The following is an 18,424-nucleotide window of genomic DNA, read 5'->3' as shown; positions in this document are numbered from 1 at the left end:
TGTTTTCAATAGTCAGCTGGTGGAATTCTGGAAGAGGCACAGGAAGGTCAACACTGGGCCATCAGGCAGATCAACAGGAGGAGCCAGGAGATTTCAGAAATCGAGTCATTAAGAGTTCCCAAATAGCTCCACATCAGCTAAATGTACTTTATATAAACTTTTGTTTGCCAGATCACTGATTCTGGAGCCATCAGACCCCTCTATGTCATGGCTATCTCTTCCAGCCAGACAAGATCTCACTTTATTTTTCCCCACTACCTTAGGAAAGGGAGGATTTGGCTCAAATTTGTGCTTGTCACTAGACAACAGAAATGTGAGACTCTAGGTATTCAGTTTGGTTGGCTTAAAGAGCAGCCATTTCACAACCCATGCTTAGCATTTTGGACAGAGGAAGCCAACAATCTTCTGGCTTTACCCAGTCAGCAGGCAACTGAAAGTATAAACAGGTTTGGTCTTTGTCCTGCTTCACACTTCCCAAGGCTTTTCTTTTTCTGATACATAGGAACAGTGCTAGTTATTTTCTACAAAAGGGATTCTCTTGTCCTTTCTAAAACCAAAATGGATGTCAGGATTTAAACATCATACCAGACTACACTCCACCTATTTATGGTAATGCTGCTGAATTATTGTCAAACACTAAAGATCAGACTACTAATCATGTCAATAGTAGTAATAATCATACTGTTCTGGGAACAGAGAGATTAAAGAAAATGACCATTTGCTTTTTTGGCAAGACAGTACTGGTAGTAAGTAGGACATAGCATGAGTGTTTTGCTAAAGTTACTTTCATATAATGGGGCTTCTTACTTAACCTGAGAGAAATTGTCCTGCAAATCACTGTCAAGGAATCATTGAAATTCATCCAAAACCACCCTCAAATTCAATCTGATATACTTTCAAACATTCCTATGTGCCAGCTCTAACTGTTCCTCTTCATTCTTGTGCATAACAGCCTGTCCACAACACTTTTTTTTAATTCCCTTAGCTAAAACATAAGCATGCAGCTGCTTCAGTTTTTTTTTCCAACCCTTGCATTTTTTCCATGTGCTGTCCACCCCCCCAAACCCCACATTAGAATCCAGCTGATCTTCCTTGAACACTATCCAATTTTTCAATTGTCAATGCCAGAATGCAATGAAGTGGGCTTGACTCCTTTATACAACTTATTTGGAAGTAAAGCAGAAATGTCTCTTTTGGGCTTGAGCACAAAGAAATACCTCTTCACGTATGGCTCCACAGGAATCAAGATGAAAACACCTGCACCTCTGCAACCTCTGTAACCCACAAAACAATTTCTGCTTCACAAGCAGCTCAAAATTTGTTGAGTCTCTATTTGTTTATTCGATGTATACATTTTGTTACTACAGTCACTATAGCAAAATGGTTCCTCTTCTGGGCCTTTCAATTGTTTTTATTTCATGTTTTAAAAAGGAAAGAGAAGAGTAAACAAAGGAAGGCTAGACAAAAATGCAAGGTTCCTTAAGACAATTGCAGCTATGTGACAATGTAACATAAACATAAACAACACAATAACTATTGAGTTGTCGTGCTATTGCGATGTTGTACTCTGTTTGGCTAGACTGTCTTTTGGAGCTCACCCAGAAATCATAAAATACAAGCTATTCTGTAAAAAAAGAGACAAAATGGTTTGCAGCAGCCTCCTCATTTCTAAGGGGGAGCCCCAAGCACTTCTGATAGCTACAGCCCCAGTTAGAGGAAAATGACAATACAATCCCTGATGTGCAGTTTTGAGAGTCTTTTTTTCTTCTAAAGGCAGAAAGCTGTTTATTGTGAATTTATTTAAATGCTCTTTTTTCACAATTTCTATAGTTTTCTGCTGTTTCTGCACCTTGATTAACTCAGTCTAGTGACAACTCTGGACTTTTTTGCCATGTAATTTATTTCCTTCCTTTATTCTCATCTAGAACTGGCAGATCTACCTTATCATCAGACCACAGGAAAACTTACAGAGCATATAATCCTTATGGGAGGCAACCATGTGTTCTCTCTCTTGACTCCCCCCAGTATTCCTGCACAACCATTCACCCTTTAATAAAGTTTTCTATGTTCAGTGTTCAGAGCAGACCCTGCTGGAATAAGGGTTCTAGTCCAGGCAAACCTGCCCAAAATGAAAGTTATAGAACAGAATAGAACAGAACAGAAGTTACCCAGCGTGGGACCATTCAGCTGAGGACACACACATTGATCTAGGCAGAGTCCAAGCCCTCTTGCTTTCATGGGCATTTCCCCCAGGAATGGAGAATTTTAGGGAAGACATCATGAACAGGAGACACTGCTGCCAAGGTAGGGGAATGTGCACATAGAGGTGCCCCACTCTGCAAATAAGTCAACATTAAGCACTGGCTTTGAGTCAAGTTTCCTGCCCCATCCTTTATTTCAAGTCTGTGATGATGTGCACAGACATAGCCTAACACCAGAGAGCAGAGACTATTCTTGGACTTCTCTCACACTACTGCATCTTTAGTTCTTAAGGGCTGGCAACAGCCAATAAATTAATAGTTTCACAATTTCCAGCTGAAACACTTTTCATGGGAAGATGATACTTTCAACTAAATGAAAATTGCTGAAGAAAGTGTCTGCTTCACTGAGTGGAAAGTTTCTTTGTCAGAAACCTAGGAATGGTACACCTCGGCTGTTCTGTTGTAGTTTGCTTGTTTTTTCTGTTTTACTTTTTTTTTTTTTTTTTTTTTTTGCTTGGTTTTAGTAAAAAAATTTCCAGCTCCAGACTGCTACAGTGTTTACTGCTCTTCCCTGCACCATGTTGACTTTTCTCCCCTTGCCAAAGTGCTTCTTAAATCTCCTCTGAATATATGCTCTTACTGGTGGTGTTTAACAGCCTTTTCTTCCTCTTTCCCCCATTGTTATTTAAGACGATGCTTTTATTGCTCAACAGATTCCAAGAAGCATTTTGGATAAATGCTCTGTCAAAGAACACTTATGTACAGTTGAGCCATATTATATTCTATATGAATCACTGCGGATGTTTCCCAAACAAGGTTAGATCAGCCAGATTTTCCAACTAGATTACACACAGCTTTTTCAGACATGGTCTACTACCTCTGCCATTAATCCTCCTCATTGAGACTCACCTCGGTTTTGGACCATGTCATGTCTGCCCACCAGGGACAGGAGCATGCTGCTAACACTTTCTCCTAATGAGGATAACAATCCTATGACAGAGTAGCCTTGGCCAAATTTTATCTGCAGAATGTAGGGGAAAGGCTGATTGTGCAAAGCTAGATGGTCTCTCATCAGCCCTCATGGTTTTATTGTCTGTGATTTCTTCAGACAGAGACATCATTTGAATGGCTGAGAAAAAGAAAAGTCTACAGGATGAAGGAAGTCTGTTTCACCAGCTAAGGACAATTTTGTGCCATGTTTTATTTTATACTAATAAAGATTGCCAAGAGCCTTTTGATCAGTCCTTCTTGCCTGCTTTACCTGACCAGATATATGGAGAAGCTCAGGGAATACTGAATAGCTCTCTACCTGCCCAACACACTTTCAATGATGCATCTGCTACATTAAATGTGGTCCTTCAGGAAAAACTGAAATTCCACCTGAAGAACAGCAGCCTGACAGAGAGGTCTGCAATGGAGAAGCAACAAAAACCCCGAGGAGAGTGAAAGGAAAAACAGCTCTGGGGGAAAATGAGCTGAATGAAATGTTTCTTTAAAGAAACCATGGCACTTCTGAGCTGGTATAATGAAGCAGCTGTGATATAAATAATGTCCCCAAGTGGAAAAAACCCACAAAAACACCAGCCATTCAGGCTCCATATGTTTCCAAACTCACACAATGGATGCTTTACAATGCACTTTTTGTCTGGAAATTGGGTGGGAAAGGGAGGTTCCTCATCCACCTCCTATACTAATGCAATAATCTTGCTTAGTCACAGAAAAAGGGAGAGAAAAAAGGAGAGAAAGTGATTAATAATCTGTGGGCAGCTGCTTACTTTCCAATTGGTTGTCCAGGAGGGGTGTGCTCCACTTCAAATCCTGCTTGTCTCAGTACATCAATCACAGTGTTGTTACCCAGGAAGTGACCTAAAATACAGGTAGAAAATAGCACTGTCAATCAAACTACTATTCTCACTCGCTTGAGTTTCTCCTGTTGGAACAGCAGCTTTGGGACTCAAGGGTACCAAAAACTAGACCAGAGGGACAACATACAGCCCAAACACTTTCTTCTTCCATCTTATTTATCCCTCCCTCCCCTCACATGGGCAAGGGATGGGGTGGATAATAGGACACCTAGATGGTTTGCTAGTCTTGCCTTCCACTGTGACCATTTTTAGGATGTACACTGATTAAATAAATTTCCAGCATGGAGATCAGAATGACCCTGCAGTGGCAAAAGGATATTACTAGGGCTTTGACTCTTGAAATGGAACAACTTACAACCCTGACCATGGACAACCTGCTCATGGACATCTGCTACTGAAGAGATTCAAGCTACTGTAATGCATGTTCAGCACTTGTCTGACTAAAACCACAGTGATACAGGAACTGCCTCATCAGCCATTCAGCCACCTGCACAGTGGGGCTGGGAGGAGCTGGGATGGTAACCTTATCTCTCCCAAAACACAAAGATTTAGTCCTGTAATTCAGGGCTCTTTGTTAGAAGTGTAAAGGTCACATTCCTATTCACAGAAGTAACAAGGAGCCCAGTAAGTATTGCAGTGTGTACAGGCCTTGAAAGAGTTTACTTAAGGGGGTTCCCATATACTTGAAATCTGAACCAAATCCCACTGGAGTCAATGGGAGCCCTCAAAGGGCTTTGGGCACAGACTCAATAAGGGAGTGTAATCTAGCCAAAGCTTTCAACTTATTGTCAGAGTCTCACACTGTTTGCAGGATGAGTTGGATATATAAAGTAAGGCAGCAAAAAGTCCACAGACAGGTTTATTAAAATCCACATAGCATTGTAACCTGTCTTCAACTGCAGCCATGACTGACACGGAGGAAGAACAGAACAATCCTCCTCCATTATATCCATTAACTTCCAGCTCTTCAGGGCTGGGTGACCCGCATTTACACCCAGGTCATTGCACCTCACTGCCAGCACTGAACAGACCAATTCACCAGGAATGTGCCCAAGCCTCCACATGCCTGTGGCATCTCAGAGGAGGGAGTTCCACCACTGTTGGAACTCTGTTGGGTTGTAAGAACTCACTCCTCTGGTTTGCTGCTTGGAGAGCATGTGCTTGCCTGAAGCACAGTGAAAGTGTTTGAAAGAGATGTTTCTGAATGCCTGGCTCCACAGCAGAGCCAGATTGCACTGAAAAAACCAAGGCAGGCAAGAGGTGCCTGAGCCCTCCCTCCAAGGACACCACTGTGCAAGGAGCTGGTGCAGCCACCAGCAGAGTCACTCCCGGGATTCTTCACCCACCCTGCACAAAGTCCTGATGAATTTGAGAGCGTTCAGCCCCCAGGATTTGCTCAGCAGGCATCCCTCTGCTCCCACTGCCAACAAGGGCGCTAACTCGCCTCAGTTGTTGGAACGATGTAGCTGTATGGCTTTGAGTGCAACTTGCAAGCACTGGTAAGAGCTTTTAGCCAAAAGACATTTCTTTAAATGATTAAATGTACATTTGCAGAGCCCTAGTGTGTTCCAGGATTCCTCCACTTCCTTTTAAGAAAACTCAAAATTTGATTTTCCCCTTTCTAACTTACTTATAACAAAAGCCAAAGCAGCAAAGAACAGTCCCAAAAATGTGTTATACACCCTCAGAGATTCAAGAAATGAGACATTTGTGAATGATTAACTGGATTTGATCATATCCTGTTTTTTTATGCAGTGGCCAAGGCAAACAAAGGTCCCCATTCTGTCACTGGCAAAGTGACACTGAGGAGACGAAGTCAAAGGTATCAGAGTCCGAGACGTTTCCGAGTCCACTTTATTTTCCCTGAGCCAGAGTCTTAAATGCCAAAAGATTTCTTAATGTAAATAATTGTCCTGAATCCAGCAAATCTTTGACAAGATGACAGCACAAGAGAAACCAATTTTAACTCTTTTAAACTCAGGGAAAAATGTAACTATGCAAAAGCTCTGACTCCTCATCCACACAATGGTAGGTCTGTCAACAATGTCAGCTCCTCAGCAGAGCCTGCAAGTCCCTTCAAGTGATGGATGAAGACCAAAAGATGACACTTCCTGAACTTCCCATTCCTGCCTCTGTGTTGATACCATGCTGAAAGCTGCCAGCCACTGGGACTGGTGATCTGCTGGGTAGCATGGCAACAGGGTTTGTTCTTTTAATTTTGCCTTTTCTAACTGGAAGGAATGTCAGCTTCCATTAAAAACCCCTCAACTTCAGATTCCCAAATAAATTAAAATATTAATTACAAATATCCATGCAAACATCATAGTTATTTCATTGTATGTCCACAATCCAAGACATACTAAAATATTTTTGATGCTCCAGTTCAACCAAGAGAACAGAAATAAAAAGAAATAAAAAAATCAAAACCAAAATCCAACTTTGAGCTGGCCCCCAAATAATTCTCCATTCCATATACATCAACAGAGCCTGCAACTTTAACAGCTACTAGGAAATGGCATGACCAAGTTTTTGCAAAACTTAACCTTTAGACTCTGCTTAAAATTTAGCTGTTTGTATTCCACGTACATCTGGGTAAGCTACCACCCATATCATCACCAGCTTGCCCTGTAAATGCATCCTCTCCACCTGATTGAAGATTTCTGACTTCTATTCGTCTTAACTTCTCTGTCCAGTCAGAATTCACACATTAAGGTTGTTTTTGTACCCGTCTGTTCATTTTACATCATGGTAACGCTGTTGTAGCCAACTCATGCACACCACAAGCAACCTGAAATCATGTTCTACTTCAGTGATTGAAAACATGAAATTATGCATGCTCAGACCAGCAATCTTTCCCACCCAACACAGACATTTCCCAACAGTGATCCATGTGATCCCATGGCAAAGAATTCCTCAGGATCAGAGATGTGGAAGAGGAAGGTTTAAGGAAAAAGGAGAGGTCTGGTGTAGGTAGGTAACGTGAAACACGAGAGGTTAAAGAATTCCTGGAAGAATTGTCTTGGACTGCTTCCTGCTGTGAAGTCCATCATAATTATCCTTACCAGTTTTAAAATCCAGGAAAATCTTCTATGTGAGAAATATCTTACATAAGCTAACTCTCCGTAGTCACACATAATTTGAGATAAGGACTCACTTGTTAAGTATTAACAACAACAGAATACTTTGACAGCCCATGTGATGACAACAAAATCAGAGACAATTAAGCTCAGCATCAGTGGAAGACATCAAATTGCTGCCTCTGGCTGCTCATATGTGCAAATAGAGTATGCAGTAACTGTCATATTCTTTATAACATCACTGGATTTAATTTTTATTTATAGATATGAAATAAATGAGCTTTATATATATGTGTGTATGTGCATGTACGCTTCTGCTTAAATATTTAAAAAATTTCTCTTCCTGGCCTGGGAAAAACCTCAAGAGTGTGTAACTACTGAAAATTTAATGCATCTAGAGATATATCAGACAGGTTAGAGAGGCAAGGGAATGATCTTGCATTTCTATCACTATTCCCTCTTCAGTCTAAACCTGAATAAACCATTCCTGCAGTATTAACCAAATTTATCTTGACAGCTGATGAAAACTGGATCCAAGAGGTCAGAACATCAGCTGCCTTGGGAAATCCATGGAAGTGGAAAAGGAGAGAAAGCAGACATAAAAGATTTTCTGTATAGGGACCCGAAGAGAAAGTCTGTACTTGGGCATGGAGATATGCAAGAGCAGCCACCCCCAAAAGTTTAAGATTAAAAATGCCCAGGTGTGGATGCAATCCTTCCACCCTCTGAGGATAAGGAGATACTCATGGGATTTGCTTGAGGACAAGACCCAGGGCTAAACACAGTAGTTTTATAGTTTAAACACAAACACAAACACAGTAGAGTGGTCAGTGTGGCTGCTGCATGAAGAGGGGGTTTCTTACTAAATTTGATGAGGCCAAGATTATCCTCCTTTCACTCACATCTTATTTTTTTGAGACAAGGATCTGGAGACAGTGGAGAAACACATTATACAGCATGGCTGCTAACATTAATCAAAGCTCTTCCATTCCTGGTTTGCTTTGTTATTTTTAATTAAGAACTGTGCTTTGGACTACAGAAAGCAGATCCATGTAATGTGTTTCCTTATCTCCCCAAGGTTTCATTTTTCACTGGAAGAAGGAAAGAATAAACCATCAATTAGGGGTTTTTTTACTAAAAAACATGTTAAAAAATATGTGAAATATACGTGGTTTCCTTAAAGCATATCCATGCACAAACACACTACTGAAAAAATGCACTTTCTTCCTTTCTTAGCGGAATATCCTGAGGCAGAGAGAAAGACACTTCTCAGCCATCTCTTGACAGCTGTGTATTTTCTAATTGACCACATAAACTAAAGCTCTCCTTTTCCATTTCAGACATCCTAGTGACCCTCATCAAAACCTAAGCATCAGGTTGCATCCCTCAAAAGTTAGATGAACTTGGGTGTTCCTACACAGAAAAATTATAACCAAGTTTTGATGACAGAAGCAGAAAAAATGTTTTTAAGCAAATGTTATGTACTTTATCTAGGTTTAAAGATCTACTACAAATTACTTTGTCTATTCTTTTTGCAATTCTTTGTTCCATGGCTTAGAAGGATAACGGGGTACAAAGGAGCAGGAGATAATTCCCTCACAAAGGAACCTCCATTGCCAGAGCCTTTGAAGTTGTGCTAAAAAGCCTTGCTAGCCATTAGCTGACACACAGCAGAAATCTGAACTGTTTCCATGCACACTACAAGCAGAGCTATTTTCTGCACAATTAGTCATAAAAAGGGCCAATGTAAACTGTGTCGGGAGGTCTCAATTCTTTACATTCTCCACACAGTGAATCAGACATTATGTATAACGTTTTGTTGCCATTTAGACCTTGGGCTGCTCTGCAATCAGGAGGCGGCAGCCTCTATTCCTCCTTCTCCCTCTATGCTGATTCTCAAGCCCCTTGGCAGCACCACAGTGTTTATAGCAGGAAGGCTTCACAAGAATTAGTGTAAGGAGAAAGGCAAAGGGCTGAGAGCTGCCCCTTCACAGTCGGGGTAAATACTTTGTGGTCCCTTTGCCTGCTGCCTCTAAAACTGCATCTCCATTCCTCTTATTCTACAGTGGTCAAAGCTGAGTATTTTGGAAGCTGAAAGATGAATTTGTCAAGATGCGGCTGTAGTAAGGAGCTACAGCAAACACTCCAGGCAATGACTTTTATTTGAATTTGATGATTTCTCCACTCTAGCATTCCAGTCTGACCTAGAGGTCTCTGGGTAACAGCAGGAATTTACTGGGAACCACATGCCATCCCACATTACTGTCTTCTCACATGACACATGTTCCAGAGACCCATGGTGGGGAATCAGTGTTGTGGATAAACCCTCCCAGTTTTTTAATTCCTTTTCAATCCTTGTCCAGCGTATTTCTTTGCTAATGAATAACATGCTTTAAAAACTGGAGGCTCTTCAGCCTTCCTCATGATGACCCTCACTGCCAGACAATTGCTCCTCTTTGCTCTTGAACCACTTTCTTCCTTGAAATCTCACTCTAGTGGTAAGGATGGTCTTGAAAAAGTATCTTGAATGCACTTTGACAAGGAGCCAATGCTGGACTTGTGCAGACCTTGCTTTTGCAAGTTGGATCTAAATGTATCTGAAAGATTCCCCCAGTCTGAGTAACCCTCTGATGTGAAGTGTCTTATCAAGGAATACGAGGTAATGGATTAGGTGGGTGATATGCAGCACCTAGGCATAAGTATGATGTTAGGACAGCCTGAATATTTTGATTTTAAATTTTACTGATAATGAGAACAAAATTCATGCTTGTGGGGATCCAATAAGGGAATGAAGTTTCTGGAAATGGCTTGAAGGAACCCAGCCGACCCCAGTTAGTATGAAATGTGAGCCATACCATGCCATGGGATGAGACATGCAGCCCTACCAAATCGGACTACATGTAACAAAAGCTTCCTAGAGGCTGGTGTTCAGCTTTGAAACAAGAGCTCCGTAAGTTTTCCAAAGAGAAAGGGACTATCAAAGACCCCGCCTTCCAGAAAGGTCTGTCACCCCAGGTTGCTGGCTTTTGCTCTGCTTCAGGATATGGTTTTGCACTTGGAAATTGCATTTTGCAAAAAGCTGTGAAGGAGAGCTGGAGATGCAGGGAACGAGCTTTCCTCTTCCCCTATTTGGCAGGAGTATCCAAGCCCAAAGCATGTCTTAAAAAATACTTTGCACAAGACACGTGCAATGGTCCTGTAAAGCAGGCTTTCATCATGACTCCTTACATCATGCCACCCGTTCTCCAAGCAGATGGAGAAATCATTTTCCCTCCTGTTTGATGTTGTTATTCTATGCAGTTGTGAGGAACTGACTCATAGCCACTTTTGGACAGTCACGGGAATCAGAGCAATAACACATAAGAAGCCAAAGCGTGCAGCATTTCCAACGTCCAGCAATCCTCCCATGGCTCCCTTCATTCTTTTCTTGCATGTAATCACCTCTCTCCCCTCTCATCCGAGTGCACTTAGAGAACAAGCTCTGGAGAAAGGCCACACCGTAGCCAGAGGGAGAATGGAGAGATGAGGGGCCAAAAGTTGAGGGGGTTATTCCAGATTGACGCCAAGCTAATAGAGCACAGATTTGTGCTTCCCTGGGGTGTCTCGGAGATCTGCAGTGCAATTCTATACTTGGAGCATCTCAATCTGAAGGACAGACAGATTCCCACAGACTTCTATTTCCTTGCTGCCCCCAAGTATAATAAACTCCCCCAATGTCTCTCCGTTTCTGATCTTCCTTTCTGAGCAGTCCTTCTGTTCAGGGTATGGAGCTGTTGTTGAGGTACTCACATATCACACCATGGAAATCCTTCTCCAAAAGCACCCTGGAGTGCTATGCACACTCCTCAACAGGCTCAGCATGTGACAGAGGGACAGAGTTTACCAGTTTGGAGCTGGCTCCTTGCTGGTACAGCCCTGTGTTTCCAGATTCAATGCAGTGCCATAATGTGAGCTCTGCAATTCAGTTCTCTGCTGTCTTCGAAGTCTTGGAGCACTTTCCCTAGCAGACTTGTCCTAAACATATGTGGTAGACAATAAAACGATTTTTTTGGGGGAGGAAAAAAAGCTCAATTTTCTTCCAAGTCTAAACCAGCTGTTTCACTTGGGTTCAGAAAAACAACACAAGCAAGAACTAAAGTGAGGTCATCTCCTAAGAATCTCCTCTGGCCTCTGTGTCAGTTTGTAGCTGCCTCAGACATTTCCAAATGAAGTGACTGGTCTGTGCTAGTGAGTCTCACTGGAGAGGATGGCACCTCCACAGAGCAATTCATTCCAACATCTCAAACACTAGGTTTGGGGAGAACATGAGCCCTCTGTGCAAGTCTCTTTCCATCGATCATGTGAGCTTAAGCAGCTCCTTTAGCCTCAGTGTCTATCAGACATGGCATGGTGACCCAGCAAGCCACCCTTTTACTGCCCAGAAGCTCCTGAACACTGCACACAGCCCATCCTTCTTCCCATCATTTTGTTTTCTGCCCTGTCCCCCACCTTTCTGGTCATGCCAGAATTTGCACAGGACAGGGAGCTGTGTTGATTGGGGCTTTGGTTGATTATAATGCCATTTGGGCTATTTCATATTTTTGCTTCCCTTATGTGGTATTAGAGGAGCTTTCCACAGAGAGAAGGTCCAACACAGGATGACAATTTCAGCATATATTCTTAAAGAAAACATAGGATCCTTTGAGAGTCAAACAACAAAGCCTGAATATTTGAAGTGTTTGTTCTGTAAAATGTATTGGTCGTGTTTGCTGGTATAAGCTCCATCAATTTACCAGGGCAAAAAATATGGAGGAGGAAAATTATGTGGGCAGGGCTGAAATAGAAATTTGATTGACTTTGTCCCAGGTTTTACTATGAGTAAAGGCAGGGCTTACTCAGTCTGAAATACTTCATGGAGAATGGTTATTGGCATTTTCCCCTCTAGCAGAATGCCACGACTAGATGTGACTTTATTTTTTCATTGTTTTAGTGGTTTTTTTTTTAAGGTGCATGCTCCTCACTGAACCATTTCTATACAAGGATGTGACTGGAGGTGTGTGCCAGTCACGCAGCTGTGTGACAGGGAACATGTCTCTATGTCCCTTATGGGACCCTCTCCAATGGACAGGGTCAATGCACAAAATCTTGGAACTTCACCATCCCTAACACTGCAACAGAAGAGAAGGAAATGATTCTGAGGAAAATCTAGAGAAAACTCAGCATCTCTAAGAGTCTTCCAGGGTGCTGGAGGCATCTCTGGGACCATGAGATCCCCCAAGTGCAGACAGTCCAGTGTGAAGTGTACTGTCTTCACATTCTTTGCCAGCTGTCACCAATGCCTCAAGCAATGAGGAAACTGGTGTGGAAATGCAGCTTCTTTTTGTACCCAAGGTGCCTTATCAGTGCATGTACAGCCTTGCTGAAGTAGACAACCTCTCCCACCTGAACCACAGTTATCAGCTCTTTCCACAGAAGCTGCTGTCAGGCCCTGGACAGCCAGTGCAGGGCAAGCAGCCTCTGAGAGAAGTGTTTCATATCCCATCGCAAATCCCCTGAGCCATCCCCAAACAGTCTGGAATGCACATGGACCTGCTTGCCAAAGCCAGGCACAGGTCGGGGTAGGGGGGAGAAACAAGATTCCCTGACTCCTGCCTTCTCTGCACAGGAGGTAACCATGAACATAGCACTAAAACACTTCAAGGACTTGGTGGAGTCGGAGCTCAGGGCAGCTTTGGGCCTTGGAAAGCTCTCAGTCAGAAAGACAGCTTTTTGCAAGCAGAATATCTCACTGAACTTGTGGAGGCATCTCTGACCAAAGTAAAGACCAAACCACGTGAGACCTCAGCTATTTTCAGCACACAGCCAGTGTTATGAAATGCAGCACCTTTGCTTGACTGTGACAAAGACTTCTGGCAGGTAATAAAGATGGACTAAATGGCTTCTTATAGAAAATAAAAAGAGGTGAGGGCCACGGTCCATCTGCAGGCTCAGTAGTGAGCTGGACTCTTGAGTCTGTCCTTTTTTGGTCTCATGGATGCATTTGACTCCTACAATATACTGTGTCCACAATGTAATCAAGCCTGGTGTGAAACTGCACTTCACTGTGTTTGCTTTCAACCTGCTTCCCCCAGGTCCTCTAGTTTGCACAAGACAGCTCTACTGAATTAAACAGAACTTTATTCTGCTCTAGTGTGAGATCAAACCATTCCAGGAAAGTTATTTGGGGGCAATGCCTGTCGAATCTGTGAAATTACTTCAAAAGACTACAAGATGAGCTGTCATTTTCTGTTTGAAAAGCAGTTTGAAAACCACAAATCAAAGCTCCCAGTTGGCAGGACACAGATCTTTTCTTGTTCTTTCTGGTTTTGACCTCTCAGTCAATTATTCTACAGACTACACTGCTTTCTTCATCTATTCCAGGAGCCCCTTCCTGGTGATTTATTTGGATTGTGGACGTCTCATAAGTGAAAAACGTGGTGATGCCTTAGCACAAAATAGAGTGATTCCTCAGCAAATTGCCAGCCCCCTGGAGTTTATGGACACAGGACAAACTCCTTGCTGGAGCAGACAGTACTGATGCTTTCTACCCCATGGACATAGAAAACCAGAAACCATTTCACCAGACTTTTGTTAGAAAGAAAACTGCTCAAGGAAACCAAAACTGAGCCTCCTTAGTCAGGATTTTTTTTATCTTTAAAAAAACTTCACATTTTTAAGACTGACTGTGGTTCATTCTTTTCCCAGAAAAATCCAGCTGGCCACTGGATGTCACTGTTGTTGCAGAAAAACACCCCTGAAAGTTCACAAATGAGGCTGTGAATAAGGTGTCACTCCAACCTGGAAATGGCCTTTTCTTCCAGGTTAATCAGCACAGCGCTGGTGGCATCTGGAGGCTGCCTAGCCAGTGCAACACCTGGAGGCAGGACACCCTCGATGGTCTCCACCAGCAGCTGAGGGCAAGTCCTCCAGGGAGCTCATGGACCCTGATTCACCTGTGGCCAGGTATGTGTCCCCTCCTCTTGCTGGATGCCCTCTGGTTTGGCTGAGACATGTCCCTGCTGAGCACAACAAATCCAACCTGGTCTCCAGTTTGGACTCAACCCTTTCTCTTTTGCCATGCAGAGGAGCACACCGTGGCAGGCACAGTTCCAGGCCTGTCCTTGATCATGGATTAAAGGCAATTACTCGTGGTGCTGCTCTGTGGTTTGAGCTGGCGCTGCTCTAAAGGCAGCTTGGCACAGCTGCACGACTTGCAAGGCTTGAGCTAATTGCTCCATCGAAAACTGCTCTCTGCTACGTGGATCATTTGCCACCTCACAAGCTACACCAGCCATCTCCAAATCCATTCAACCACACAGCTGAAACCTGCCCTAAAAGACCATCCTCAGCCTTATAGTTCAGCTAAGGATTTCTTTGCAGGTCCATAATGAGCCTTGCCAGGGCAGGTAAGGGGCTTTTTCAAGGAGTGCTTTGAGGCCCTAGGCCAAGATCCTTCTCACAGAGGGAAAGCAAGAGAAGTAAGTCCCAAGAGTCCACAAAACGCTCTCAGACTGGGATCAGATGCTGCTTCTGTGGCATTCCAGGAGGTGCAAACTTAGACTTGCTTCCCACCTTGCACTCCATGCCCAAGGATTGCTGCTTGATTCATGCCTGTCCTGACATTTGGAAGCAAACCCCCAAATCAGGACAGATCACACTAACGAACACTTGCCCCTGAGAAGAAAAGGAAGGCAGAAACACACTACAGATATTTGTGAAGCTGCTGAATATGGTATTACAAGGCCCTGGATACATGTGGTGTTGGAAAAGATCTGGAGTACCTACATTTGGAGCTCTGTCTCCTTGGAAATGCAAAGCATGCAAAAGATGTGGAATAATAGAAAACTGGGCTAGAAAGTACCCATTTTAGTGCATCTAAATGTCATAAACTAGGATCAGCTTTGCCTGGGCACAATGGATCAGATCAGCTTTGACACTAAGGATGATGGTATAAATTAGAATAAGGACCTCCAGAGGACATTGACAGCATTAGGAGACCCCATGGCCATGTATTTTCTTAATTACTTTTTCTTTCTTTAAAAGCAAAACTGAAGAAAGAAATGCTTTGTGAAGGACAGACAGTCCTTTGGCTAAAGGTCCTGTGGCGGAAGGATGGGGAGTTTCCAGCCAGCAATGGCAAATGCTCAACCAGAAGGTTCAGTAAATCTTTTCTGTCAGAGAGACCATCTGTGTAGTGGGAAAAGAACAGAACATAGTCCTGCAGTAGTTAAAGATTCTCAGCTGCAAAGGTGCTGTATGAATACCTATCCCAACCCAGCAGAGATGAGCTCCATCCTACAAATGCTTCCATTTGTAAGCTACTCTGGGCATGCAAGCAGTTGTATCAAACCCCCACATCCCCATGGACAAAGGATATCTTGCTCACAAATTTAAAATTTAATTGACTAAAAGTCTTGGAAAGCTGTATTCCTCAAGTACTAATTCATATATGCTATGTCCATGGAGAAGTTCTTCTAATTACAAACTTATTCCCTATTAGACTATCAAATGTGTCTCTGCATTCCACTCATTACTAGTTATTTTTGTGAGCTTCACCCACACAGATCTATTCTCAGCCATATGGCCAAACATCCTGACCAGTTTCAATTTAGGGTTTTTTCCTATATAAATACACAGAATTTCTATATACATCCATGTTTTGAGCAAGCAGAAATATTTGATTTGAGTCCCCACTGCAGTACTCTGGTTTTACACTGGTATAAACAGTAGTGGTTTCCACTGTTATCTCCTGCTGCCCAGCTGTTAACACTGGGGAAAAGGAGCAACAATGAAGGCAAGCACAATTTATCTGAACATCCCCTCATAATATTGGCCCAGGGAGCAGACTTGTAGTGAAACCAAAAAGAGGGGGATTCAGTACTCCTGTGAAGTTTTCCTGATACAGCTGTCCACTCTGACACATGGCCACATTCAAAAGCTGACTAAGTTATTATGGAAGTTCAGAAACCTCAAAATATACACAACAGCTTTTGAAAAACATTGTGGTTGTGTGGGTTCGAGCGTGCTTGAGGAACATGTCAAAATCCAAACAAACAATCCCCTCCTTCACCCCTTTCTGTTAACACACGAGCGTGTGAGCACATCACCAAACTTGCAATTTGTAGCTCTGTTATTCACAGCTCTCATTAAAGAATAACAGCCCCTGTTTGAGTATCACGAGGCAAAATTGTTCGCACATGTGGACCAAACAGACACACCAAGGCTGCACCCTTATGGTTTGTGAGTGACAAGCTTAATAAGATTACGCTTGATCTTTCTCTTAATAAAGCTGGATGACATTCAAGCAAAGCCTGGGTTTTTTTTTTAATGGTACATTAAGGGAACCCAGAGTTTGGCACAGCTGGAGGCCTGAACCATCGAACAAAACTTGGCACTGCCAGCACTCCCTCACGATCTCAGACCTCACATAATGAATATTTATATCTATATATACAGACATGCACATATATTAAATACCTATCATTAGCTGGTCAAGGTCAATGCTCTGGGTAACAGAGCTGGATGTAATACCAAGAATGATGATGGCTCTTTTTTTTTTTCCTCTGTTATGAATCACACAAATTAAGCAACCCACAGTTTATAGAGTCTGCAACATGATGGACTGCTTTTAAACCACACATACCGAAGAGAAGGAGAACAACTCCAAGAAATTACAAAAGCAAAAGAGAAGTGTCATCACCTTACTGTTTAAACTTGAACACTGCAGAACACAGAGACTCCTGCTTAACTTTAATAACACCAGCAGCCTCAGCCGGCTCCAGGGAAGCAGTCATTTGCTTGAGATAAGTCAGAGATCGTGTGTTTTGAAGCTTTATGGGTTAGAAGCTAAATAGTGTTAGCTGAGTCACACTGATTTAAGCCATCACTGCAACAGGCCCAAAGATTATAAAAGACAGTTCATGAAGAAATCACTCAGAGGAAGAGAAATTACTGAATTTTTATTGGGGGAAAAAGATATATCTAGATATATCTATATCTATATCTATCTATCTATCTATCTATATATATATATATATAAGAAAAATAATATAAGAAAAATAATCCCTCTCCAACTAAGACTTTACTTTTGGAAAAGTAAAGTTTCCATAAAGAAAAATTGAACATTCCCATCTTCTCTTTCCCTCATCTCTGTTGGCTATGCCCTCAAGCTGAGTGTCTGTGTATTAAGTACCAGCTCTACAGATAAATCAGTGGGTCTCAGGATTAAACAGAGTTCATGACGAAGTTGGTATCTAGATGTACATGGGGGGGATAGTCTAGAATCTGTAGTTCATCTGCCAAAAAGATCTTTTTTTTGATAGCCAAAATAGTTCCCAAATTACATTAGGAATACTGATGAGGAATTTAGAAGTACTGGAATACTGTCCTTTGCTGTTTCCAAAACAAACCAAATTTTTTTTTAAATCACAGTTTTATTTCAAAGCATGCAGCAATGATTTACTGAAATGGAATATGCGTACATTTAATTTCAAAAAGAACACAAGCACAGACATTAACTTAAACACTTTGCAGAGCCCAAATTTTCTTCCAGGCTTTTGTTTTGGTGAGAAAATGAAAATGCTTTTGTTCAGCATTGACCCAATATAACTTTTCCTTCAATTATCTGGTTCAGCCGACAAAACAAGACATAAATCATTTCCACTGCTCTAGACTGAGTCCAGGTCTTGTTAATGTGGATGAATTCCTGATCCTTGGCATCTCTCTTTTGCTTGAGATCTATTTGCAGTACCTTAAAGCCTGAACATGGTGGTGGGAGCTTCCCTGGCTGTTAAACTCATATCCACAGACAAGAGGTTCAGAGCCCAAATACCACTTTGCAGAGTCCCATCTACTTCTCCTAAAGTCAGTAACAAGACTCCCATTGAATCCAAGGGAGTTGATCAGAGATTTACGCTACAGAAAAGTGCATGAGGAAACTGTACTTCTTTCTGTCTTCAACTCACAGCACTCAATTTGCTTCTGGGGCTGCAAACCTGTCCAGTCTAGCTCTTTACTCTCATTTACAACACTTCAAAGTATCTCTTTGTGTGCAACCTCATCAGAAGCTGATTGAATTCGATGAAAAGTGCCTAGAAGGCATCTCCTGTGCAATGTGGGGTCCTTACTTCCAGCTGGTTTGAAGACACCAGAGCTCCAGAGCACTAGGCACACACAGTTACAGGTGAGCAGAATGTGAACAAGATCCTCTTGCCTAAAGAGTGGTCCCTTGCCTCTTGCGGCAAAAGTGTGCCTTCTTCAAGGA

The 18,424-nt window shown here is 42.4% G+C and overlaps 1 protein-coding gene across 1 annotated transcript in view; it reads right to left on the bottom strand.

Moving 5' to 3' along the window:
* Nucleotides 1–18,424, bottom strand: part of TRABD2B (TraB domain containing 2B) — a 267,560-nt gene that overhangs the window by 40,730 nt on the left and 208,406 nt on the right. The window contains exon 5 of the mRNA XM_038145149.1: nt 3,977–4,067. Within this exon, the coding sequence (XP_038001077.1) occupies nt 3,977–4,067 (91 nt within the window). The remainder of the gene's footprint in view (nt 1–3,976; nt 4,068–18,424) is intronic.

The sequence above is a fragment of the Motacilla alba genome, chromosome 8 (assembly GCF_015832195.1).
Source record: "Motacilla alba alba isolate MOTALB_02 chromosome 8, Motacilla_alba_V1.0_pri, whole genome shotgun sequence".
NCBI classification, from domain to species: Eukaryota; Metazoa; Chordata; class Aves; order Passeriformes; family Motacillidae; genus Motacilla; species Motacilla alba.
This window is presented reverse-complemented; position numbering and strand designations above follow the sequence as displayed.